This window comes from Onychostruthus taczanowskii, unplaced genomic scaffold, assembly GCF_017590055.1.
Source record: "Onychostruthus taczanowskii isolate IOZ18803 unplaced genomic scaffold, ASM1759005v1 scaffold32, whole genome shotgun sequence".
In the NCBI taxonomy this organism is placed as follows: Eukaryota; Metazoa; Chordata; class Aves; order Passeriformes; family Passeridae; genus Onychostruthus; species Onychostruthus taczanowskii.
The window spans coordinates 2,993,326-3,019,316 of NW_024500572.1; the positions used below are offsets into that span (position 1 = coordinate 2,993,326).

Genomic DNA, 25,991 nt, shown 5'->3' on the forward strand with positions numbered 1-25,991 from the left:
CACCACAGTCTTGAGATGGATTCACTTCTGTTGCTGCAAACTAGAAAAATTACCTTTGCGCTGTCACTGTCCTGTGGGCATGAACAATGAACTGCAATTTGCATATTTTCAACAGTTTTCACACCAGTTGGGCTGTATTTTGCTCTTTTGCACACCCTGTAAGGTTTTTTGTGTTACTCCTTGAACTCTCAGTTTATGAAATCTAAATTGTTGTCTGTTGAGAGCAAACTGGAACCTCTGCAGGGGTGAGTAACGTGAGCTCTGCAACCTGAGAAACTCAGATTAAAAAAGCCAGAGAGATTTCCACTGTGGAGCTGGTGGTGAATGGGTGACTTCCTGAACGTTGGTGTTTCAGTTTTGCACTGAGTGAGGTGAGGGGTGGTTCTTTTAGTGACAAGCAGAGAAAAGGCTGCAGAATTCTTCAAGGTTTTTCTATAGCCAAGGATGTGCACAAACTTCCAATTAATTTAATTTCCCATTTTAGGCCCATAAGTATTCAAAAACCTTAATTAAATCAAAACAAGTTAGAAAAAAAAAAAAAAAAAGAAAAATGTTTTTCAAGGGTCAGGACCTGTTTACCTGCATGTGAAACAATTATGATTGCTTGCTCCAAAACAGTTTTGCACCAGCTGGTCATGTACAGTTTATCTTACACAGAAAGCTTTCAGCAACACCTGTACTGCAGGAACCTCATTTCCCCTCTCAGGTTTGGTTTATGATGAGTACAAACTAGGGATTGTTCCTGCAGTCTGAGATCTCAGTGAGGGGATGTGCAAAAGAGCCAGGAGATAGGAGGCACATGTACCAGGGTGTGCAGTGGGAGCCTCCCTGATCCTTAGACAACTGACACCTTCATCACAAAAGAGAAAACTTTAATTTATACCAGTAGAGATGATTTTGCAAGTGAATTAATTTTTCCTCCAGTGTGCATCATGATTTGCATCTGTCTTGTATTAAGCAGGCTGTAAATGTTTTTAAGACTGACTTAACATTACATGTAGTAGCTGCTTGGAGTACTTTTGAATTTGAGTGCTGTAAATTAACTATTTCCCATGATACTCCATTATTTAATTGGAGCAACTGATGTATTTCCACTGATAAATGCCACTTTCCATTCCAGCAGCAGGCCTTGAAGAACTCTGAGGTGCAGGTCTGCAGAGCTGGTCCAGGGGGTGGTGGATCTTCCATTAGCAATCAGGGGGCAGCTTGAGGCCAACTCCTGCCATTGCCACCAAGAAAATTAACTTGAAAATGTTAAGACAAAACTTCTTCTGTCTCTTCAAAGGTGCCTGCTTTAACATTGCTTCTGAAAGATTTGAGTTTTCTGGAAAAAGGCAGTAAATTGTAGCTCTAACATGCCACAATTATTTTGCAGAGGAAGAAAAACCTCAACACTAAGTTATGTAGTAGCAGTTGCTGTTCATTGCAGTTTAAATAGTGAGTTGTTCACAGTTAGAAGCAAAAGCCAGATAGGTGAAGGCACACAGCGTGAGTTAACCATGATAAACAGCTTTGAAAACTCCATGAGAACAGTGTAACAAAAGTGCAAAAATACTAAAAATAATTAAAATTTTAAAATAAAAATTATCCTAGGAATACAAACATGTTAAAAAAAAAGTTTTTAAAGTGAAACTTTTATAAAAATCTGAATCACTTGGCTCTTGTGCAGTCCAGATCATAACACTGAGCACACTCTCCGTTTCCTGTGGCCCTTGGCTTTCTTCATGGCACTCAGTGCAATGGTTGTGGCTTCTTTAAAAACATTTTCTATGTTCTCACGACATTTTGCTGAGCATTCCAGGTAAATTTGTGCATTAATCTCCTTGCAAGCTGCCTCACCCTGGAAAGAGCACAAAGGTAAGAAAAGATGTAAGTTCAGTGGATGAGTGAAGGAAGATGAGTTGCAAGAAAGGGAATTAATTTGTACATCTTTGCAATCATGAAGAAAGGAGCTGCCTCTGAGTGCAGTGCTAGAGTGTGAGTGGCATTGGTAATAAACTGAAGCACTGTAAATAAACTTGGTGTTTTTCCACTCTGCTGAACCAAAGCCCAGCCTAAGAGTTCAGAGCATTAGAGACTCTTGAGATGCAGAGTCCTGATAGCACCAAAATATTCTCAGTATTGAATTTCCTTAAACTAAATGCTGAGGTAGGTACCTAAGTGAGGATGTCTACATGGTGGTATTTTTTTCAGGCCTGACCTTAACTGTTCTGTGATGTCACCTTTAGTAATGAATGTCACATGCAAGAACAGAATCTGCACTGATGCCTTGCCTTGTTTTGCTGGTGCACATGCAGGAACAGGAACCTTGACTTTTGCTTTGAAGCATCACAAGGGCTCAGCCAAAATCCTCATAAAAACAAACAGGTGCTTGCATTTCGCAGCCATGCAATGGGAACAGGCTTGAATCTAAAATATTTCCATGCAATGCTGGTTGTGTGAAATCACTACAGACAAAGCACAGTGATTTCTTACTTGTAATCCTTTTATTGTCCCTGCAGAGCCAGACCCCAGGTTTGAATGCTTGTGAGCCTTTTACTGTGAATTCCAGCTCTGCAACCCATGGCTCACAGACTCTGCAATTATTCATTGTAATCTCTGGGAGTGGGGTTACTTGGGCTTTTACTGGGGGAGGGGGTGTTTCTTCATATTTAAGCAGTTTGTCTCCTTCCAGTTGTTTGCAAGCTGCAGTGGTGGCAGATACTGTTCAGATCCTCTGTGCCTGGCATGGGAAACATCACGTCGTGTGGCCCAAGGTGCCATCAGCTGTAAAAAACTGAGGTAGAGCATATTTCAGGGAGGAAAAACCAAGTGGGAGGGCTCACACAAGAGACAAAGTTTGTGTAACATGTGGGTCCTTGAGTTTAACTGCATAAAGTGGCAGTTTTGACTGGCCAGAAGTATCTGTTGCTTGACTGGAACCTCTCTCATATAAAGATGGTGAAGGGATTTATTCATGCAAACAAGGGACAATCTGCAACTGTTCACAGTGACAGGCTGGGACCTCATCTGGTATGCAAGGGAGACAAACTAAAAGGCCCAACATGGTTTTGTGGTGATGCAGTTGCAGTTTATTTTCCTGCTGTTTAGAAGTGGTGATTCACTCAAGGTCGTAGTGCACTTGACCCTGTTCCCTGGACGTGTGTTTCAGTTTGAAAGCTGCTGTTCTTGCTCTGAGGTGAGAGGAGAAGGATGGCTTTGTAGTTTAGGAAAAAGAAAAAGAAAAATCGGAGGACCAGAGCAGAAAGGTCTTATGTGACATGGGACAAGCTGTTCTATCACTGTTTCTCCTGTACCTAGGACAGCTATGCCAGTGACATAACACTACTCATAAATTTAACTGCTTCATAATACTTAGAGATACTGATAATATGTAGTTTTCCTAAGATTACTTTAGAGACTTCAAAGAACAGTCTCTCATGTCAGAGAAACCTTGCAGATGTTCTTGCTATTGGCCTTCAAAGGATTTATTTTTAAGTGGGATTTGCAAAACACATTTATTCCAGAACAGTCATACTGGAATGGGTTCCTAACATCTCCAGTCTTTATCACAGCACTGATCAAAGCACCAGCGATGGCTGCAATGTAGGCTAATAACAATTATGAAGGCAGTCCAGCAAACTTGTTAAGGCTTACAAATTTGTAACAGTAATAACCCAGCTGTGAAAGAAGAATGAGATGTCATTAGCACAGAAGGCAGATAGTTGTGTCCTTTAAAACAGCCCATATTTCTCTTTACTTTTGGTGGTGATTTGACCACTTCCAAAAACAACTTACATAAAGCTCTGTTAGTGCTGCCAACCATTTCTTTATCTGGATCACCTAATTTTGCAGTATCAGTGATCATACCTGTGAGGAGCAATGCCATCACGTGCTTTATCTCCTGCCAGGAGGCCACCACTGTAGAAACACTGAAGTTTACCTGGTTGTAGGTGATGGGCTCCTGCTTGGCAGCCCTGAGCTTGCGCAGCTGCTCCTTGTCCTTCCGAAGGTCTGTCTTGCAGCCGATCAGCACGAGCGGGACACCCCGGCAGAAGTGATTCACTTCAGGATACCACTGTGGGCAGAAAAACAAAACTTTTACATCTGTTTTTTATTTTGTCGTTTGTTTCCTGAAATCAAAACAATCCAGCCAAGCAGCTTTTAATGTAAGTTGTAATTTCAGAGTTTTGGAGTTAGTCTAGTGGAGGGGGCCCAACATGCACTATTTACATCCCAGAAGTGTTTAAAACTCCTACCCAAAGTCAGCTGCTTTATAAAAACATAGTGGCATCTGTCTCTATGCCAACATGTTTATTTACCATCTGTTTAAATTCTGAGGATCTACTCTAAAGTCACATTTAAAAACAGAATTTGGACTAAGTCTTGCATTGTTTTCCTGGTGCTATGTCCAAGAATGCTTTGGAATGTTACAGAAATCCCAGCACAGAGAAGTGGTTGCTCTCATCTCTCCCCTGCAAATAAATACACACATGATGGAAGTAGTCTTGACTCTAACTTGTGCAATGTTGCTCGTGTGACATTGCTACAGATAAAGCAGTGATTTAATTGCTAGTGTTTGATCTTTTTAGTGAGAGTCAACCCTGGTCCTGAGCAGGGAGCCATGGAGAGGTGAGCCCCAGGTCTAAGGTCTGTGACCTGCAGCTCAGTGCAGGATGAGTGATCTGGGCAACTACACGCCCAGGGTACAGGACACTAAAAGCACCACCATTTCTAATCTGACATCTTGTCATATATCAGGCATGTGCAATTCATTTAGAAGCCTCTTACCTTGGCTGCTACATTATCATAGCTAGTGGGGTTCATGACATCGTAACAAATTAACACGACATTGGTGTTCTGGTAAGAAAGTGGCCGTAGCCGATCGTAGTCCTCCTGCCCTGAAACACACAGGATGGTTTGGATGAAGAAATCTCTGTCCTGAGCAAGCAGAACAATGGGGATATGTACAGACACATACTGGAGATCAAGAACAATAGTACTATAATTTCACACTTGTTAAATTCCTTCCCTTGAGTACAGGAGATTCCCCCTCACTGACAAAACTGATGGTTTAGAATACAGAACACATCCTTGGCAGGTTTTAATAAAAAGCCAGCTTTGTCCACTTGCTGAGGACTTAGAAGCAGTTCTAAACACCGACTGCCAAGTTGCTGCTCAAAAATAAAGTCATCAAGAGGAATATGACAATTATTATTAAATATTTTCAGTTTAACAGTGGTAGTCTCCATAATCATTTGCACATGTGATGCTGTGAGGAGAAGAAACACTGTATTTGCTAGACAGGAATGGTGAAGTAGAAACCTTAGTGCCAAACCTGCTTTTCCCAGCCTGGTGAGCTGAGAGGAAGCAGTGATTACACACAGGATTGTACAAGCCATGCTGCAGCATGAGCCAGGCTTAACTGGCTTTGAAGCAGGACTCCCCAGCAGATCCAAGGGAATTCTGCTGAATTCTGGAAAAGAAGGGGATTTGTCATACTTCTGATTAGGGATATTCTAGCACGTGATGTGACAAGAGGTAGCTGATTTGCTTCAGACCTGTACTCTTCCCATTACAGTAATCACCATGCCAGGGTCTGAAGGTGTCTTGCTTTGAGAGATTAAGTTAAAGAAAGCAGTAATTCCCTGATACAGCTGGCAGCTCACAAAAAAAAAAAAAAACAAAAAAACAATCTTTTTTCATTTAATAAGGAAGAAAGCATGATTCAAGCAGTCTTTAGAAGGTGTATTTGTCATTTGAACGCTGGAATCAGGCACGTGTCTGTGATGTACTGAATTTCCACAAGGAGAACTGGGAATGCTGGTCCTTCCCACTATCACCACAATCCACACACAGACCAGAAACAGCCCTACAGGCAGTTCCACTTCTCAAATCTTCATGTTGATGTTTCAAATGAAGGAATGCAGAAAATTTCAGTGTGCCCCAACTTTACAGCAACGATTCCTGCTCTGGCACCTGCTTCAGTCCAAAGTCATGTACTCATCACTTGCCAACATTTTTGTCTCCAGTCTGAAGAACTGTAGATACTAGAAGGCAAATAATACTACAATATTTTTCTCCCTTCCTTAATTTAAATGATTAGTTGAGATACATTTTATTCCAAGGCAATCCCTGCCGGATAAGCTATTACTCAGTTTGCCCGAGATGTTTGTACAATGGGATCTTGGACTTGGACCATTTTGTATTTGAGCTTCCACAACAGCCATGGGCTCTGTGGGGAGGTGCAGAACAAAGAGGGATTGATATCTCAGGGTTTAATCCAGAAATAATACACAATTGACAAAATTATGCATGTTGTATAAACATTCAGAGCAAAGATTGTACTGCTTATCCCTTCTTATTCTCCCAAACCATCTACTTGTTTGCAAGCAATTTGCCATTTTGTTGCTGAGATAATCCCTTAAATGCATTAAATACATCAGGTGCCAAACTTTTTTTTTCCCTCCTAACTTCCTCTAGTGCTGTGTAAAGTTTTCCTTGTTGAAGTTCAGGCCTCTGAGTTTCATAACTTGTAAACATAACTTGTAAAATTAAAAGGTCCTTCAAGTTGTTGTTGGCAATTGGTGAGGCAGACAGGGCTGTCCCACTGGGAGAAACATGTTTATTTGCTTGGAATCTGAACAAACCTCTAAATTCACTCTCCTGGATGGGATAACAGAAAAAGTGTCTTTAGTTATGTGACACAATATGTTGTCTTGCAGGTCAAAAACTATAGATGTGCCCTGGTGAACTGCTCCTTCATCTTCAAATCCATTTTATTTTATTGGTTTTAAAGCAAACAATAAATGTGTGAGAAAATGCTGTGTAAAACACGGCTCTGTGTGCATTTGGAATGTTGGATACAGAGTGCAGAACAGGGTGGGGTGCAGGGAGCAGAAGGGGAAGGTGAGATGGCAATTGCTTAACCTGTGTTACAGTCGGGTGGTTGCAGCACTCGTGGGGAAGGAGGAGGAAGCTGCTCTTTAGAAGCTCAGATGCAGCTCCTCAGCTGCTCAGGATGTAATGGGACCCAGATGAAGCTGTATCTAAACATAGACATCCCCCTCTCTGAAAACAATCCCTTTCACCCCCTGTCCTCAAGTGCTGCTGGTGAAATGCAAGAAAGGGCCTGGGAGACTTTTTTTCTCTGTAAAGCTGCTCAGTCTGTGGTCAGAGCTAATTTGGCACAGATTTAGGTCTTTTTACTAAGAGTTTTAAAAAGGAGGAACAGAGGTGAACCTCAGCAGTAAGTGAATGTCTATGAAAAGCCTTGTGTGTGCTTCCTCAAACACAGGCAACTGTTTTCTTTCCCCATTTAACACAAAACATGCTGTGGAGGAGTTGGTTAAGTATCTGCCTACGTGTGAGCACATCTGTGACCCCTCTGTCTTCCTCGATTCATTGTACCATCAGAGACTTTGGGTTTTTCTAAAGAAAAAACTCCACCCAACTGAATTCACCCAAAATTTGTTAATTCTCTGCCAAGCTCCCAGTCCTGCGTGCCTCTGGGAGATGCTGTGTAACCACATCACTGCAGTCAGGCCCTGTGCTGGGGAGGGAGCTCTGGGGGTGGCTGAGGGTGAACAGGAGAAGTGAAACCACAGGTCTCAGTCTCATGTGCGTGTTCACCTCTGTCTGCTCTTCCTCACCCCTTTGCCCATTCACCACCAAAGAAGTGCCAGCCTGTGAGCTGCTTGCCAGCTATGTTTTTTTCCCTATTCAGTTTAAAACAAATTGGGAAATGGACATTCTTAGCAGGAAGAAAACTGGTAGAAGAGGACACTTGGAGCAGGAGGGGCACACATCAATTAAAAAATTGGGAGTTTTGTCTTAGTCAGGCATGACTTCCCTGTCAAAGTTATGAGAAATTATTCTTGCGTTCACTGGCTTTTAAAATTTCCCTGAAGACCTTGTGCTTCTGTCATCAGAGACCTGAAAAACCTCACTGGAGGCCTTGCATGTGCTTCCTGTCAGGCAGAGCAAGTACCCACAATGATGAGGCATCACTTCCTCCCCAGCCCAGCAGTGCTCTGCTCTCTGCTCTGAGAAACTCCTGCACCAGGAATTGAGCCTCGAGTCTGAACTGCACCTAGGGCATCAACACTGCCCCCTTGGCATGGAAAAACTAGAGTTCATTTACCTCTCGGTGCCTTTGCCTCTGTCAAGCACAGCTGGAAGTGGAAATTTTTAATTGAAAAAGCAGCTGCAAAGGCTGTTTGCAGACCAGACAAGTGACGTTACAAAGCCTTCACACATTGCATATGTGTACCACCAACTTCCTGCAACAGCAAGAAGTGTTTGATGAGGAAGACACAGTATCACAGTGCAAAACGCTCAACAGAAATTATTTTTCTGCTACATTTTAGACTAATTCATTATGTTAATTTGTTACCAAGATTCTTGTCAAGAAAATAATACCTTTTGTATATTGAAACATTTGTTTCTTTAGCTTTTTGTTTATGTCCTCCTCCCTCAGTAAGTAGGATCAAATGTTTGAGCTGCACAGGACTTGACAATACAAAGAATCCTTCCAACTTTAAACAGCCCATGGAGCTGACCTGTCCTTTACTTTTCCATGATGCTGAAGTACACCCAGCTCTATTTAGTGTTGCTCCAAGCAAGATCCTAAAAATACACAACTTTTGGTTGTAGTCTAACACTTAAGGAACTCAACATCAGTTTTGTACTATTAAAAACAGGATGAGATTAAAATGTGTGCTCAAGTGAGTCCTTCCTCTAGCAAAACTTCCAGTTACAGAAAAAAGTTGAAAAGCTGCTTGAATTAGAGTTTGACAGAGTTTATAGATATATAACATAAAACTATGTAAGCAGCTTTGAAACAGAACTAAAATTCAGAGTTTTCCCCCTCCCAATCAAATGTATTAACCCAGGTGACAATCTCCCTGCTTGCTTTCTTGCTGTGTCTTATGCAAAGTGAAAGAAATTTAACAGGAAGGGAGGAGACATGTGTCAACAGCCTCAAGAAACTTGTAGCCTTGTGGCCATGATGCTGTTTTGGGAGGTGAAAAATGTTGGTTTTCGAGGTTTCCAGGCAAGAGATGGAAAGCAATTGTTTTTTCACACCAACAATGGCTCCACTTCCCAAAGTGTCTCACAAGACACAAAATACACCCCACTGTTCTTCAGCTTTCGTCCAAATCAGTTTTTACAGCTGTGAATTCAATGTGGAAGGTACACACTAATATTTATATGCATAAACAGGGAAACTACAGGATGTGGTCACAGGACATGGGGTAATGGTTTTAATCTATCAGAGGGCAGATTTGCAGTAGATAAAATGGAGAATTTTTACACAATGAGGCACAGGCTGCCCAGAGAAGCTGTGGCTGCTCTATTCATGAAAACACCCAAGGTCAGCTTGGACAGGGCCCTGAGCAACCTGATCTAGTTAAAGATGTCCCTGTTCATTTTAAAGGTCCCTTCCCACCCAAACTGTCCTGATGCTGCAATAAGCCATCAGCTCAGTGAGCAGTCCCTGGGCTGCTGGGGGCTGCAGGTGCAGAGCTGGGCTCTGAGACACAAGGGGCTGTGCACTCCTGCCAGGCTCAGGAGAGCTCAGTGCTGCAATGCTGGACCTGCCCAGCCCACTGCCTTCTCTGGATCCAGCCCATGCTCCTTACAGCCTGGAAGAGACTCCAAAGGCAAATGCTGGAATGTGTGGCATGGGGATTTTAAATGAGAGCTAGGAACCATGTGACAGGCAAAAAATCCACACTGACAGCAAACAAACACAAAAATCATGAGTGCAGTGGCAGGTTCTTGGTGCCAACACCCTGTATGAAGGAAATGCCTCTTTGGTTGCTCACACCAGATTCCAATCCTTCTCTTTTCCTCTAAAGCTCAGACCCAAACCCCTTGCCATGCAGTAGAAGGTATGTTATCCCAACTAAATGGACTTAGAACAGTAACACTGACCCAAGAAGTCACACTGGCAAATTGGGTGCTCAGGATCTTACTACGCTGTAGTAAAAGTTAGCAGTGAAATTCACTTCTAGATCAAAAGCCTTTAAAATTATGTTTTCAGCTATCACTTGCAGTATACAAGAAGGTAAGTGTGTTTTATTGCTATTAAAAATGACTGGACTGCATTCGGTTCTTATTTGTCTTGGTGTAAATTTGGAACAACTCCACAGGCTTGAACTGAAACAGATGATCTACACTGAGCTGAAACCAAGCACGTGTCAGTTTTAGGGTTCATTTAGGAAAGCAGCTGGATAGCAGAGTCTGGGAACTTTGAGTGAGGTTGAAATCATTTACACAAACCAATTCACAAGTTCCTCAAATGAACCTGAACAACTATCAGCATTTTCAAATAACTTTTACTGCCACGGCCTTTTGATTTTGAACACAAAACAGCCTTTTTCTCCTTCCCTATTCAATCACACATGGCAGCAGATTAAAATATTTTCCTGGTTGATTGTATTATGCTTTGCATCTGGGAATTGGGTTTTAATACTTCCAAATATGGTTGCTATTTGATATTTCTGAATTAATTGGGTTGTTAAGATAATGAATGAGTCGATGACCAGAACTGCCATTAGACAATCAATTCTTTTTTTTCTGGAAGTCACATTGATATGCAACTGGTAATGGTGGTTAGTTTGTTTGTACTTTCCTCTCTAGCAGTCTTACCTGCAATGCTTTGGTTAAACTATGCTGGTATAGAAGCAATTTGAAAACCTGCCCATCTTTACAGTCTGCAAATATTGGGCTGATTTAAGCTGACACTGAAAAATCGGCTGGAACAGAAATGGGGGTGCGTGCACTCATGGGAGCAACACTTTACAGTTTCTGCTTATTTGCCAGAAGTTACGAAAGGCTGGGCCGGGTTTGGGCTCAGTCCCAGGCCAATGTCCCCGAGTGCTGCCATCGCTGTGGCCGCACAGGAGCTGGCCCTGGCAGGAAAGTGGAACCCCTTACCTGCGGTGTCGTACAGGTTCAGGGTGACCTCCTTCTTCCCCACCGTCACACTCGTTGTGTACTTCTCAAAAACAGAGGGCGCGTATTGCTGCAAAGGGAGAAGGATCTCGATGATCTCAGAGGCCTTTTCCAACCTTAATGGACTCAGTGATTGTGAGGAGCGGTGCTGGCAGGGCCCAAGCGCTGGGGTCGGCCCCGGCTGCGGCCCCCAGCCCCGCGGGAGTGGCAGCCCCTCACCTCGGGGAAGGAGCCCTTGGCGTACACCATCAGCAGCGACGTCTTCCCGCAGCCTCCGTCGCCCACGATCACCACCTTCACCTCCTTCCTGCCCGACGGGGCGGCCGCGGGGCCGCGGGGCTGCTCCGCCGCGCCCTCGGGCACGGCCCCGTTGGCCGCTTCCATGGAGCGGGAGCGGGAGCGGGAGCGGAGCGGGATCGCTGAGGGCGCAGCGCGGCCGGGACGAGGCTCCGCTCCCCCCACGCGCCCGGGGCGGGCAGAGCCGCCCGCGCCCCGCCGGGGATTGGCCGCGCCGCGGCCGCCGCCGCCTCAGGTGCCGCAGGGCCCCGCCCGGACCCCCCCGGACACTGAGGGAGCCTCTCCCACACCCCGGGCCTCATCGCCGGCCCGCGGCCGCCCGCAGGCTGCGGCTGCTCGGGGTCACGGCGGGAAGGCCCCTCAGCGCCGCGTCCCCTCATGAGGCCCCGCCGGGGCTGCTCCGCCCGCCCGTCCCGCCGGGCAGCCCTCGAGGCTCCATCCCCCGGGACCATCGGGCCGCGTCCCTTTGCCCTTCCACCCACACGCCCTTCCCCATTTATTTATTCCCGTTCCATTTGTTCCCACAGGGAGCCTCTCCAGCGCCGTGCAGGGTCCCGCCGAGTGGCCGGCGCTGAGGGACCGCTCCAGTTCCGCGCCGATGTGGGAGCAGTCCCGAGGGCCGAGCGGTGAGGGCACGGTGAGGGCAGGCAGAGACCCCCGAGGCACCCCCGGAAAGGCACCTTGGTGCTGGCACTGGCAGTGACTCACTGCTTGTTTTCCGCTGATTTATTGCTTGGGAAAGAACCGACAGCTCTGCTCGTCACCTGGCTCACCATCCAAGGTGAGCTGCAATGAAAATAACTGGAATTTCTCATTTTAATTGCAGAGATGTGGTGGCCCCAGGCTTCCATGCGGCGTTTTTCGGTACCATGGAATGCAGGGGATCACAACAGCTGAGTATGTTTGGCTCTGGAAGGGATCATAACTGCTGGATTATGTTTGGCTCCAATGCACAGGAGTGACACTGAGTTTTGGACAGACCTGCTCAGGTACAAATCTGCCACCATTCAGCATAAAAACTCCACGTTTCTTTCCTGGCAGGAATTAGCACTGTGCTCTATCTTAAGTCAGTTTGCTTTTAAGAAATAAAAATTTCTTCAAATTTTTTTTAAAATACCACTTGTGGATATAGCAACAAACCCTTTAAGACACGCTCGGGCGTAGCAAGACCGTTTAATTCAAATAAGGAAAAAAACTCAAACCATATTTCGAGTAAGGCTTTTCATTTTCCCCTGCGCAGTTGTGTCACTAGATGGCCTTCCAGACCCAATACAAACACCACTGCACTCGGTAAGGAGGATCCTGCTTTGTGCACAGGGCAAACAAAAAGCTAAAAAAGGATATTTCTGCAATAGATAAGAAGGATCTGTCATACTTAACACAGTGTCATATAACTCAAATTATAACAATAAAAAAGCGGGCAAATTCACGCCTATTTAAAATTCACCATTATCCCGTGGAAAAAGTTTATGAAAGCACATGGAAATTGTAAAAAAATGCTTTAAAAGCCACAGTCTTATAAATCTTATCTGGAACACAGGAAAAGCCATCAGCTCCTGTCCAGTGTAATGGCTGAGAGCATTCCAATGGCACAGGAATGGATGGGCCAGGAAAGAATTTGTTTTATCCTGAAATTATTTATTTGGATCTGGCTCAAACCCAGTATTGCACTATGTATGATACAATCAGCAGGTAGAGTTAACAGTCATCTTGTAACTGAAGAATTCAGGGTTTTTTTTCAAGTCAATTATTTCCATAAAGGGGATTTTTGGGGGGATAAAAGTATTTTGTGGTTCATTATTAATTTGTGAAGTTTTGCTTTTTCTTTTGTTTTTGAAGGTTTTTTCCCAAGTCTCGCAAAAGAGTCTTTACATTTCTCACAGCTCTGTCTCTTTGTACATTCTATACTTAAGGAAACTGTTAGATTTGTACACCTTTAGGTTTGGGATGAAACAGCATAAAATAGGCAGATTACAAATACAACTATAAACACTCAAAAGACTGTTTTAAAGTAATGGATGTTCTACCTATGTAATGAGTTAACTTATTATGGATGAAATACAACATTTCAGTATCTCAGGTACTTAATTTTAATTAGCAGCTATGCAGTGCTTTAGGCATATCATTTGGGTTTGGACAAAAGCTGAGCCTATTTTGCTGACTCCAAAAAAAGCAAAATCTAAAATGGAATTGTGCCACTGATTTAAATGGAAGAAGATTCAACCCTCCATTACTGACATTCAAATATGATCATTACTAATTGCAAGTGTCCATCTGTAATTCAGTTTTGGCCTGTGTATTGATTTTGGCACAAGTCCTTTCATCAAAAGCTTACACATCTGCAGCTCAGGGGTCAATGTGTGTGTGGAGGTTCTCAGTGAGCACAACCAAACCAGGGCATTAGTGGGGTATGGAAGATATCTGTGCTCCAATCTTGGTGCCAATTTGTTTCTTCATGATCACCAAGGAAAAAGTTAGGAAGGAGTGAAAGGTTAGCAAACAGCTTAGGAAAACTGCTGGAGTTTGTGATTTTTAAAAGATGCTTTAACAGCCTGGGTGGTATTGATGGATAATTCAGGTTAGTCATGAAAATACCAAAAAAAAGACTCACAGATTAGGTTCAATATTGTTTGCACACACCATCTGCTGCATACTCCTATTGTTAGTTTATTTGGTAACACAAACTGGACAAGAATGGGAACCTGTTCTTCCTTATGGACATCAGAACTATGTTTTTGAAATACACTTCATTTTTTTCTTCATAACACAAACCCCAGTTTACAAAGACTTCAACGTAACAACCCATTTATGTCCAAGGGAATATTCATAAACTTAGTTAAGAAAGTGCAATAACAACAACCCCATTTATGTCCAAGGGAATATTCATAAACTTAGTTAAGAAAGTGCATAACAAGACAGAGCCTTAAATACTTATTTTTTAACATTACCAGTGACATTTATTATTTGTGTTTTCAGCTATGAGGTCCCACTCCAGCATGTACTGAGCAAGAGCAATGCCTTGAAACACAGAATAGGAAAGACAGACCCTAAGGAATGGGATTTACCAAGTAAGTCAAGTGAATCTCTGATAAATTTCAGATGTTGTACAAGGCCAACAATTGCTTGTCATGTGCACACAGACTTACTGAGGGAGTCTCTGCCCCACGGAATTTTTTATGGACAGGGCACAGAAGGAAGGGGGAATTATGATGTGGGAGAGCTGAATATCCCTGCACACAGCACAAAGTTCTGGTGACAGAATCAGTGTGAGGAGGAGCCTATGACAAAGCAGATGTATACTACTCAAGGTGATTCCTCCTGTTTACAGAACAAATGAATAAAATTGTTTTTCAGTTGTGCTTTTGCTCACAGTGCCAGCACTGCTCTGACCCTCACTAAACCCTCCACAAAATTTCCAAAATCAAAACTCCCCAGTGTCCTTGACTTTCAGCTGCTTCTCAGTCTCCATTTCTGCAGTGTTTCTCACTGTTCCTCTCTCACATGCAGAGCTCAACCATCTGCTCCTCATGGCCTGATATTTTACACACATGCCCCCACCCCGAAAAATCCCTTGGGCCACATGATTCACCATCTATTCAAACCTTGCCATGTGCCTGGTTTTTTGTGTAGTAGCTCCTACTGATGTAAATCCCTTGTTCCATAAGGGCTCTCAATTGCCTTTTTCACTGAAGGCAAGGTGGCTGTGACACCTGCCAATCTCTGAGACGTTTAACCCAACCTAAAACATTATTACATTGTTGTTTGGCTGAGTAGGAACCATATTTTTTTCCCAGTGGGAAGTGCTGCCAGAAAGGCTTTAACTTTCTAGACTATTAAGTAATATGGAAAAATTATATTTCAATAAGAAAATTTCCTTTCTGCCTTTTCATGCCTTAGAAATAGGTCCTGTTTCACTTGGCTCAAGTAGCCCCTGCATTAAATCAATGCAGAAATCTTTGGATAAACTCTAAGTAAAATCTGTCCAAATGCTACCAGGGAGTTCATAGGGTAGGGAAAGAAAACGGGACAAGGGTCTGCAAGGGGAGGTGTGAGACAAATTAATACACACAACTCAGCAAAATCAGGCAGAGAATATTCAGGCACTCTGATATAGTTGGGACAAACTTTATTCCTAAACCACACACAGACGACTACCTGGTGAGCAGCTATTTATAGGGAACACAAACTGTTTCTTGGTTATTTTCTCTGGTATTCTTTAAATCAGGCCCAACTCTGTGGGCCAAATATGGCCTACTTGATACACGCATGGCCAACATGTTGTGTTTTGAATTTCGTCTTTCATTAGAAACTGAGTTCTTAGCTTTGCAGTTGTGGGGGAAAACCACCCCATTTTACAAACCTGAAGTAAATCAACGTGGTAACGTCTCATCCTGATACAGTAGGTGCTTAGAGGCAGTTTCAAGTTTCTGTTGCTCACTAAAGTGTGAACTCTCAAGCCAAATTCTGTTGTGAAAAATGGGTAACTCAAGGTTAGGATCATCCTATGCTTTTCTGGAACATCAAACACAACGAGTGATCTCTGATAAGCATGAAATGAACAGGCAAGTGTCTGCCAACACCTCCACAGCTCTGCCCCCATGGATCTGTGGAGGTGTCTCCCAGATGTGCTGGCATGGCTTCCCTGAGCCATGGGCAGGAATTTTGTCACAGGCTGGCAGAGCTATCACAGCAATGCTGGATCTCATCCCCTGCCTCTGTGCTGGGAAGGCAATCTGGGGGTTTGGTGTAAAGAGGGATTCAGAACACCTCACTCCAGGTGAGATCTGCAGCTGTGTTTGCCATGGGAAGAGGCAGAAGCAGCGGGTTCAGGAGTGAGGCACAGCCTTGCTCGAGGCTGACAGAGATCAGGGCTCTGCTACAGATCTGTGTGAAATTAGTCACCATCAGATGATCTTCTGCATCCAGATCTGCAGCAGAGAACACATCCCATCAGGAAGTAATTTGAGGAAATTTAGGGAAAAGGGTTACAAACAGCTTTGCTTGCAACACAATGTGTTCTTAGCCAGTATCCAACCAATCCCTTTAGTACAACCTCTAAAATCCCTCTGGCTTAGGCCTTCCTGTGTTTTCATTACCCAACATTCCACTTAACCCAGAAAGCATGAAGATGTTATTTTTTTCAAAATTGGAACACTCTCTGCACTATCTGCTTCCTTCAGATCACTTTTCCCTTCTCTTGTTCCCAAATTATGTAATTCCTTGTGGATAGAGATATTTTCTTTTCATGTAGTTGCTAGTTCAGAACCCAAGAGGAGTGTGTGTTAATTAAGATGACCATAGTACCAGGGGAGGAGTTGCATTCAGCTGCTTTAGCTTGCACACAGGGATTAATATGGAATGGGTGAGTCAACTCAGACTCAATTTGGGATTGCCAAATCTGGGTTACATTCCCCAAAATTCTGTTGGAAGGCTCCTCTAAACCTGAAATATGTGGAGTAGTACTTTTTTTTGTGTGGCTGTAGAGAACATCAACTTTAAATGAACCCAGGTTTGGCTTCCTAAATATGCTTTTCTCTATGTGAGCTACAGTGCAGCCTGAACAAGAGTGTGTTTTACAGAGTCATGAGTCAGGCTTTGATCAACAACTCATTCCTGCACTCTTGCACTTGGCCCAGGCAGGAAGGTTTCAAACCTTTTGGACAAGGATGTGGGGAAACTGGGAATGTTCATAGAGGCAGAATAAAAGCTGGTGAAGTAGGCTATAAGAGAATGGACTATGGATGAAGTAGGGCCATGTTTCTGCTGAGTAATGCATAGCACTGACATTAATGCGAAGTTTGCATCCTCCCCTCTGATATCTGTGCAAACTTCCTACAGGAAGGCAGCAATGACAGACTGAAGAGATTATGAAATCCTCTATTTATATGGGGGACACCAACATTTCTGCCTGTTTTTTGTGGAATGCTGGATGTATGGGTAAAGCTAAGTGGGAAGTGCTTGCTCTGTCATTGGCTGGCTGGCAAGATGTTCATTCATAGAGGTGGAGGTTTGGCAGGAGCCAGAGGAGCTTGTGGCTTGTCAGAGCATGGGCAGGCAGGGCACAGGCCCAGACTGAATATTTCTCAGACCTGAGAGCAGCCATAACATGGCCAGAGCAAACCCTGACAGGAACAGCGATGCTCAGAGCAGGTTAATTAATAACTTGAGGCGCTGGAAATAAAACCAGGTTGTAATTGAGTGATGTTTGCTTTAGAGCTGTGATTCTTGGCTTGTGCCTGGTTTGTGGGAGCTGACAGTGCAGAGTGGCCTGGCTGGATGTCCTCACTGAGAGTCACCAGAGCGGGTCAGGAAGGTGTTCAAGCAGTGGTGTGGGGTGGTGAGGGCAGGCACAGAGAGCAACAAGCTGACAGTGCTGGGTCTGGCACACTGCCCTGCCCTGCTCCACACCACTGCCCTGCCCTGCTCCACACCTCTGTCCTTGATGGCACATTTCCTGTGTGTTTCACCCTTCTTACACACATCTCACCCTTCCTGAATCTCCTGCAACAACAGGCACATTGTCAAGTTCCTCATTGCTTACCTGAGATTAACATAGTAGCTCTGATTTCTTGAGCTGGGGAGATTGCCTGGTTAAAACTGTTCTAATTAAACTTAGATCTCTCATAAGGCTAAAAATGTCCCTGTGTGAATGGCAGCTGGATCTGCTTGTAAAATGTCAGTGTCCCAAGACCTTTAATGGTCTTGGGAGTCTAACAGTAGTACACACAGTGCCTGTTCAAAGATCAGGGCTCCAGGCAAATGGAAGAAGGAAGCAAATGCAGCATCCCCATGAATCAGACATCTCAGACAAAAATTTTCTAAGTACAGGACACACCTGGCTGTGTATTTGTCAAGCATGTTATCGGCTTGAACTACACACACAGCATCCACAGCAAATAATTTTCATTGTAAGTCTGAGTGGGCACCTCCATTTTCCTTTTAGGACTCAATTTTGGACCTGGGAAAAAGTGTTCTCAGTCGAAAGGCCTCCAAGCAAGCCTGGGCTGGTCACAGCAGAGCAACAGCTGCACGAGCTTAAATTCCTCCCCACCCTGCTGTACAAGCTGTGCCCCTCAGTCCTGTGCCTGGAGGAATGTCCAGCTTTCCTGCTTCCCTGCCAGCTCCACTGGCATTTCCTATTCCACAGCCAATTGCACGTTAGGCACCGACACCATGAAGTGCTTTTTCATGTGGGCAGTGCTGGTGGAACTAAGGGTTCCTTTTGGTCAGAACCCCCTGCAGATGTTTGTGGCACTTTTTTCATTCCCCTTTATGCAACACGTCAGGCGCTTGTGATAATTTACTGCCACAGGAACCTCTTCCTGCACGCTGCTAACTGCGAGTCCTTCCGGACTGCTGGCAGGCACTGCCCAGGGAAAGGGAAAGACAATGTGCAGAGGAAGGTGTCAGGAAGCAAAGAGAGCCCTGTCCTGCTTCAGCAGCTCCCAGGAGAGAGACAGAAATGCAGCAAGGGCTGTGTGGGTTTAGTGGAAACTAACTCCAGTTAGAAACTAGCAATGGCCTGCCCTCTTGAAGGTTAAAACAACTAAAATATCTGGAAAAGGTATTTTAATTTAAAACTTACCTAAAAAAATAAAGAAGAAAAAAAAAGCTAAAGCAAGTTCAAAAATAACTCAGAAAGTAGACAAAGATAAGAAGAGAGCCTGCAGAAGTCAAGTCTGAACAAAAGGCATGGGCTATGAAAGGAGAAAACCACAAATGGCAGGGGTTGAAATGTAAAACCTACAGTTCACTGTGAAACATGAAGGATGCTGTTGTACTCCACGCCTCCTCTTCCTGGGTGTAGCTGTCTCCACAAGGTGAAGGGCAGTAATGAATCAAGCTCCTTCTCTCTTCCTGGATTTTCAATTCAATTATTCGCAGGCTGTGCTAGTTCTGCTTTATTTCCCCTCTCCATATGCCACACTCTCCTCCTGTTTTTTTTTTGTTTTTGTTTTTTTTTTAATTCTGAACTGTGCCTTTGGCCTCTCTCCCATTCCTTTCTCCTCGGTGTGTGCCCCCTGCTCTGCCAGGATCTGCTGTCTTTGTAACCTCTGCTGTGCACATATGCTGGCTCTTCCCGGCCCTCCTGCCACCCCCTGCTCCACCGAGTGTCCCTTCTCCCCGCTCCAGCCTTTTTGCCAGCGGCTCCGTGAGCCAGCCAGGAAGAGAGCGATTTTGCCATGGCCACTGCTCCCGTTTCCATGCTGCCGGCTCCTCTCCAGCGATCAAGGGGAAGCCGTGCTGCTGCCCTCGTACAGCACGGGCAGAGACTGTGCAGCTGCTTAGCAACTGCGAGCTGCTGGAGCAGGGAGCCATGGACGGCTCAGCCTTCACCGAGCCGGCGCCTTCGGGCACACTCGGCTGCAACCCAGGGCTCGGGGGACCAGCTGGGGCACTCCCCACTGTCCTGTCAAACAATAAATCAAGATGCAAATCCTTAACTGCAGGATTGAGAGCAGTGGTGGCAATGTCAAGGGCGAAACAAAGTCCTGGTCTCGTGTCGCATCGCACCAGTGGGAAGACACTGCTCTCATTTGTAAGCTGAACTCATTCCATTTGATCTTTGCCATCGGTTTCTGGCTGCAGCGTTTTATACTCTATCACTTATAATCAGAATGTTTCTTGCATGTGCTGCATGTGTTAAAATGGCTCCCAGGTCCCCAGCTACCATCATATCCAGACTGTTTAATGAAGTGTCCAGAGACAAAAGTAATTTAATGCATAAATATCCTTTTAGATTACTTATTTGTATCTTCATTTCCTTCTGATGCAAGCTTTGTAAGTGCCCGGCATCTTTAAATGGTACATTCTTTTCATTCTTTCTCTTTTATTTTTGTGAAACTGTACTGTTCAGGGGCCATGAAGCACTGAACTGTTTTGTAATTCGATGGCTTTAGAATGCTGATTAGAATTGCCAGCCGTCTTGATTTATTTCATGATTTTATAAGCTTGAAAGCATTCTAAAAAATAACCAGTTCTACATCCTGATAGGATCACAGCATTTCAATGGCAGCAGTATTTCAATAGGCAAGAAGCAACACAAAACATTCTGCAAGTCAGGTGTTGAAACAGCTTCTTTATTCCTTTATAGCTCGAGAAAGATTAGATCTCTGAAAGCACTCACTCCCTACCTTACAGAGGTGGCTTTGTCATAATACTTGCAGAAATAATATGATCACAGTTTAAAAAGTAATACACACACCCCCCTCCCCCCAAGCTACAGCAAATAGCCAACATATCCATCAAAATTTGTCTGGATTTTAAACACAGTAAATGTTTGTTCCACTGTTGGGTGTCACCATGCATCTCTGCACCCCGGCAGCCAAACAACACAGCCTAGTGATTCCCTGTCATTGTTCAAGGCTGACATCCCATGCATCCTCAGAGCATGCTGGGACACAGGTGAAATCTGTCAGCAGGTTGCTTATTTTGGCTGACAATTCCCTAGACAGATCATCTGCTGTTCTTAGGAAGGAATGAAAATTTTCATGGCAAGAAAATCTGGACAGGCAAATACCCTGTCCATATTCCTATTCAATATTCCTTTGATATTCTTAGCCTGGTTTCCTAAAAATAAAACTGTCTAATGTGACTGTGTTGTTCTATGTCATTTCCCCCCCTCCTTCCTCCAATCTCAAATTTGGCAGGGGGAAGAAGTCCCTAATGTATTTAGGTCTTGAATGAACAGCTGGATACAGAGTATGTAGTGAGGCATCCCGTCTAAAAAAAACCCCATCTAACAGGAAGGTCTCAAAATGTACTTTGTAACCACCCTGCCCCAGACCTCTCATCTTTCTTTTATGGGTCCTGCAACCACCTGTTTTTTGCTCGGCATTATTTCATGGCTACATAATAGACACCAGGGCAGGCAAGTGTTGCAGTGTGCCTCTGGCTCCCTTCCAGCTCCTAAACCGGGCTTTCTTCCCATGCAACTGGGGTGTGGCAAGGGATGGTGTGGAACCAGACCTCCTCCTGACACAATATTGACACTGCTGAGGTGTGTGTACACACACCCCGAACCAGGAAACACCCACAGTGCAGATAGGCTGTTTATCTGGAAGAAAACATAAATTCATAACCAGTTTGTAGGTGACACTAAGCAGTATCAGAAGGGAGTATCAAATAAAAATAATAATTTAAAAAGGCCATTGCAAGCAACAACACTGCCTAAGAGGACCAGAGTAAAGCCATACATGCAAAACAAAGAGCACAATTCTGCAGTACAGGGTTGTCATCCTGAGGAGCAGATCTGAGAGCATTTTAGGTGCCATGCTGGGAAACCAGCTGAACATGGGCTGGAGTAATCCCTGGATGCCTGACAGACACATCTGAGCCAGGAGGGCTGTTGGCTCGGGCATGGTCACTGCCCATGGCTCTGTCCCCTTCTGCCCGGATCAAAATGGTGACAAACGGGAGCAGGAACAATTACAGGATTAGTAGAGATGGACCCGAGGGGGAGCTCTGCAGCCTGCAACGGAGTGTTTAAATGCTCAGCTTGCACACAGCTATGAGGGGATGGAAATCTGGTCATGGAGCATTCCTCTGCCAAGGAGACTGAGGGACAGACACATCCAGAAACTGAAAGCAGAAACTAGACAAGTTTAAAAAGGTACTTTGATTTCTAGTCTGTCAGGCAGATTTTTGATGGAAACAATTTACCCTTATTTTACTCCCTTTCACAGCCCATTTGAAAATGAAAATCTGATCTTTATCTAAGCTGCAGCTATGCTGCAGTTAAATTCTTTCAAATGGGAAAAAGCCAAAAATTCATAAAAATCAAGAGACCTGCATAATGCAGGAAGTTGAACCAGATGAACCTTGGTCTTTTTTGTCTTTTATAATCTATTAACCCAGTTTCCCTGCACAAGCAGTGGATTGTGACTTGAAAACCTTCAATATAAAGGATTCTGTGTACAAGGCAGTCTAAAACAAAATGTTGTAAACAGTCAGGATCATTGTTTGGCAGAACAGCTGCATATTTTTTATTTCACTTTGCCTCTCAATCTAATTTGCTCTTGTTGCAACACTTTGCCAAAGAAATTAAATCACTTCTTATTGATAACAGACAGTGATATAATTAGGATAAGAGTTTTCCACTCAACAATGCCAGGCAGGGACGCTGTGGGCAAGAACAAACTCCTTTGCTTCAAGAATGTGCACAGAGTCACCACAAGCTGTTCAGAGAAAAAAAATCTTTCCCCCCCGCCTTTCCCTGAAAGATCTCTTTATCTAAAGAGTCTCACGCAGCAAACCAGGGTCAATCTAACTCAAGTATGAAAGTCTGGTTTGACCTTTCTGGGATTTAAACACGCTGTACCAGAACATTTCGCTTTTCAGATACGAGGTTCAGCCATGAAACCACCCACTCTGAGAGCACAACTGGTCTCAACTGCCTTGGCGACTTTTAAACTACACTGAACATTATAGTCATTTAGAAACTCTAAAAAACGGAAAGAAATTTTCGGCTCAGACTTACAAAAACAACTTCCAGAAGTGCTGAGGACTCACACAACTCACTGGGGCGGCACGGCAGGCTCGCTGTCCAGCGCCTGCTGCCCCAGCAATTTCTGGCCCTGGTTTGCACGTACGCAGCGCCAGGCACACGCGTTAGGACCTCTCCCAGCTGCAGCACTTCACGGATTCTACCACCGGGAACAGCCGTCCTGGACAATGATTAATCGCAGACAAAGATCAGAGTCCTGGAAAAATATGCAGAGAGATGCAAGTACAGACAAAGCTGTCTAAGCTCCCACAGTATTATGGTCTGGCTGTGTCGCTTCAAAGCTGCGTTAGGCAGAGCTGGTTTGCTTCAGGGTTGAACATATCAACGTTACGGTTTAAATGCTGGTATTGCTAACAGCCAAATATATATTTAAACATAAATCTTAAATCCCAGGAAAGTTAATAGCCCGATGCTGTTTAAATATGCCTTTTTTAGTCGCTTCACGTGCTGACTTAACTCATTACGATGCAAGCTGCAGAAACGTTTTCACTACAGTTCAAAAACCCCTGCAAACACGAGCCCAGCTCTGCGCCGTACTTTGATCTACACGTCGCCTCTTTCGGCCATTTCCAGGAAGCTGAAATGCCTTTCACCTCTATTGAGAGATACCAGAGGAGCATTTTAATGGTGTTCAGCTAAGAACAACGTCACCGTTCCTTCCGATTTTGCCAGCAGACGGTCACAGGGAGCCGCCGTGACCCGGGCCGGGTGCTCAGGGCTGGCTCCAGCGCGGGCCCGGCGCTCCCGGCCGGGCAGGGACCGAGCGGCGGCTCGGGCGGCCCCGGCTCCGAGCGCCGCAGCCCCCGACAGGGCTCGCAGCGCTAACAACGCCAGCCTGGCACTGCGGAAGAGCTTTGGTTTTGTTGTTGGTTTGTTTGGTTTTCTCCCCCTCCATGGGAACGTGTTCTGTTTTGTGCGGACGGTTTGTCGCTTGTTCTCGACATAGAGGCTGACCCGGTGAGGAGCGAGGGGGGGAGCGAGGAATGGAGCGATGAGCGCAGTTGTTGCGAAAGGCGCGGGCTGCGGTGCCTCCTTCGCGGCAGCACCCTGCTCCCTCGCAGGGAAACAGCCCTGAGCCTCGGCACATACCACAGCACAGGTTGTACAAACCCACGGAGCGGCTGGTGCTGAGCCGCAGGAGCTGCGGGCAGGGCGCACCCTGCCCGGCACATGCCGCTCCCGCAGACAGCCTCTGCCAAGCAGCCACTTACCTTCTCCCTCCCTCAGAGTCCGCAGGACGGTCCTGCTCTAGCCTTACCAGGGAGGCCACCTCTCTACAGTGTTTGCTTTTCCTCCCTGTCCTGCCCTCTGAAGTGGTTGCTCAAGCCAGGCTTTCCTGGCTCACCTACTCTTGGGTCTGCAGTGAGCACAAGCTGCAATTTTCCGCAGAGCACAGCGAGGCTTGTGAAGTTCCGAGATAACCCTCAGCCTCCACTCAAAGCGAGCTGCAGCAGAAGCTGCTCGGGGGAAAAAAAAAAAAATCCCACCAAAAAAAAAACCAAATCAGAAGGAGGAAAAAAAAAAAAAAAAGAAAAAAGAAAAAAGAAAAAAAAAGAAAAAAATAAAGACGCCACATGTAACACCTCATCGGGCCATGGCGGCTCCACTGCAGCGCGGCACCGGCTCCGCGCCAGCCCTGCCCGAGCGGGCCCGGGGAGCTCGGCGCTGCAGGCCGGAGGAGGCAGGGCAGCGCTGCCCCGGCTGGGCGATGGCGGAGGGGGGAACAGCCCAGGAGAGGCAGAGAAGGAAAACAACAAAGAGCCATGTGACGGGGAGCGGCGGCCGCGCTCCCCCCGGCGCACCCGCTCCGGGCGGGGAGGTGGCGGCGCCGCCCGGCCCCTCCCGCGGCCAGCGCTGCTGGTTCCCCCCGTCCCCCACAGTGCCGGGGGTTTAATATTTTTGTGCATTTTATTTTTTTCCCCTTATGCGTGTGGGGAAGGGGGTGTTGTTGTTTGTTCCTCTTTTTCCCCCCTCTGCATTAGGCGACTTCCATGGCTTGCTGTTTGTAAAGAGAGCAGGAGGCTGCAGCGGGGGAAGGGCGCTGTTATTTATAGCAGCCGGGGCTGCGCCGGCATTATCCGAGCTGCCTTTGTCCTCCCGGCCGGCCGCCCCCCCACCCGGCCCGGCTGGAGCGCCGCCAGCCCCGCTGCCGCAGGGCGCTCCCGCCATGTTGTGTGCGGGGAGAAAGAGCCGCCGCTCCCTGCCCAGCTTCGCCCTTCCACAGCCCCTCACAAAGCGCTGGGGGAAGGGGGGCGGGAAAGGGGAGAGGAAAAAAAAAAAAACCCAAAACCCCCCCCCCAAAAAAAAACCCAACACCCCAAACCCATCATTTCCCTGCAGCGCCCGGGACGCGGAGCGCCGGGAGGCAGCGGGGGGAGAGCCCGCCGCGCCACCGCCCAGCGCTGAGGAGAACGCGGCGCCGAAGGGAAGGAGAAGCCATGATGGCGGCTGCCCTCACACAACACGGAGCACGACCGGGAGCGCCGTGCCCGCCGCCGGCCGCTCCTCCCGCCGCCCGGGACACGGTGCTGCCGCAGCCTTTCACATAATAAACCCACCAGAATTCGGCGGGGAGGCCATTTTCGTGGGCTGGGTGGCGGCACTAAAGCACAACCGCTGTGAATATCAACTGCGTCACGGCTCTCCATCTGTAACACTCAGGCTGCAAAGGGTCCCTCACTTGGAAGGAAACTCCCTCATTTTGGATATACTTCCAGATCTCCTTTTTCCCCCCTCTCTCCAAGTCACTGCCTCTCGGTATGAAGGATTTTACAGTGCTTTCTAGGGAGACATCCGCCATTAAGACTCACCGTCGTGAAAAACACCCCCCCATTTTGTTGCCTGTTTTTTGTCGAGCTTCTGTAATTAGACGGATAAAACATGTAAGGGATCCCTACCACCACCACCGCCTTCTCGCCTTTTTTAACATCAGCCTCACTAACATCTTACTGTTCACAGGCAGATTTTTTTTTTTTTTGTGCTTTCAATTTAACAGCCACGTAATGCCTGCAATGGATTCACAGCGTCTCTCCGCACCAAAAAAAACCAAACCCACCCAGGGCTGAGGACGACCAAGAGCTTTGTGCAGAAAGAGAAATCAAATCCCTCCCTGAAAACAGACGTTTCAGAGGCACTGTTAGATGTTTCTGAGGAGAAGATCGCCACCGCTTTCAGACGACCATTGGGATCTTTCCACCCAGGACAATACCATTAGCTACAGGCCTGGGCTATTTGTTCCTCTGCAAGG

The 25,991-nt window shown here is 45.8% G+C and overlaps 1 protein-coding gene across 2 annotated transcripts; it reads right to left on the reverse strand.

Moving 5' to 3' along the window:
* Positions 1–887: 887 nt before the first annotated feature.
* Positions 888–24,092, reverse strand: RHOF (ras homolog family member F, filopodia associated). Of its 2 annotated transcripts, XM_041410264.1 has the most exons (5): positions 11,161–11,378; positions 10,924–11,011; positions 4,771–4,880; positions 3,923–4,057; positions 888–1,840 (listed from the first exon to the last, which is right to left on the reverse strand). In XM_041410264.1, the coding sequence occupies exons 1-5, from the start codon at positions 11,323–11,325 to the stop codon at positions 1,676–1,678; spliced, it is 663 nt and encodes a 220-aa protein (XP_041266198.1). In that variant the 5' UTR covers positions 11,326–11,378; the 3' UTR covers positions 888–1,675. The 2 variants fall into 2 exon arrangements, 1 of the variants encoding a protein (XP_041266198.1); XR_005953080.1 differs by lacking the exons at positions 888–1,840; positions 3,923–4,057; positions 4,771–4,880; positions 10,924–11,011; positions 11,161–11,378 and adding exons at positions 20,301–22,904; positions 23,956–24,092.
* Positions 24,093–25,991: the final 1,899 nt, after the last annotated feature.

Bases quoted from the DNA above. Each gene is read 5' to 3' on its own strand.
- RHOF (XM_041410264.1), bottom strand. From the start codon at position 11,325: ATGGAAGCGGCCAACGGGGCCGTGCCCGAGGGCGCGGCGGAGCAGCCC. The intron at 4,058-4,770 runs GTAAGAGGCTTC...TTCTGCCCACAG, and splicing joins ATGATAATGTAGCAGCCAAG to TGGTATCCTGAAGTGAATCA. The intron at 1,841-3,922 runs GTAAACTTCAGT...TGCTCTTTCCAG, and splicing joins AGCCCATCACCTACAACCAG to GGTGAGGCAGCTTGCAAGGA.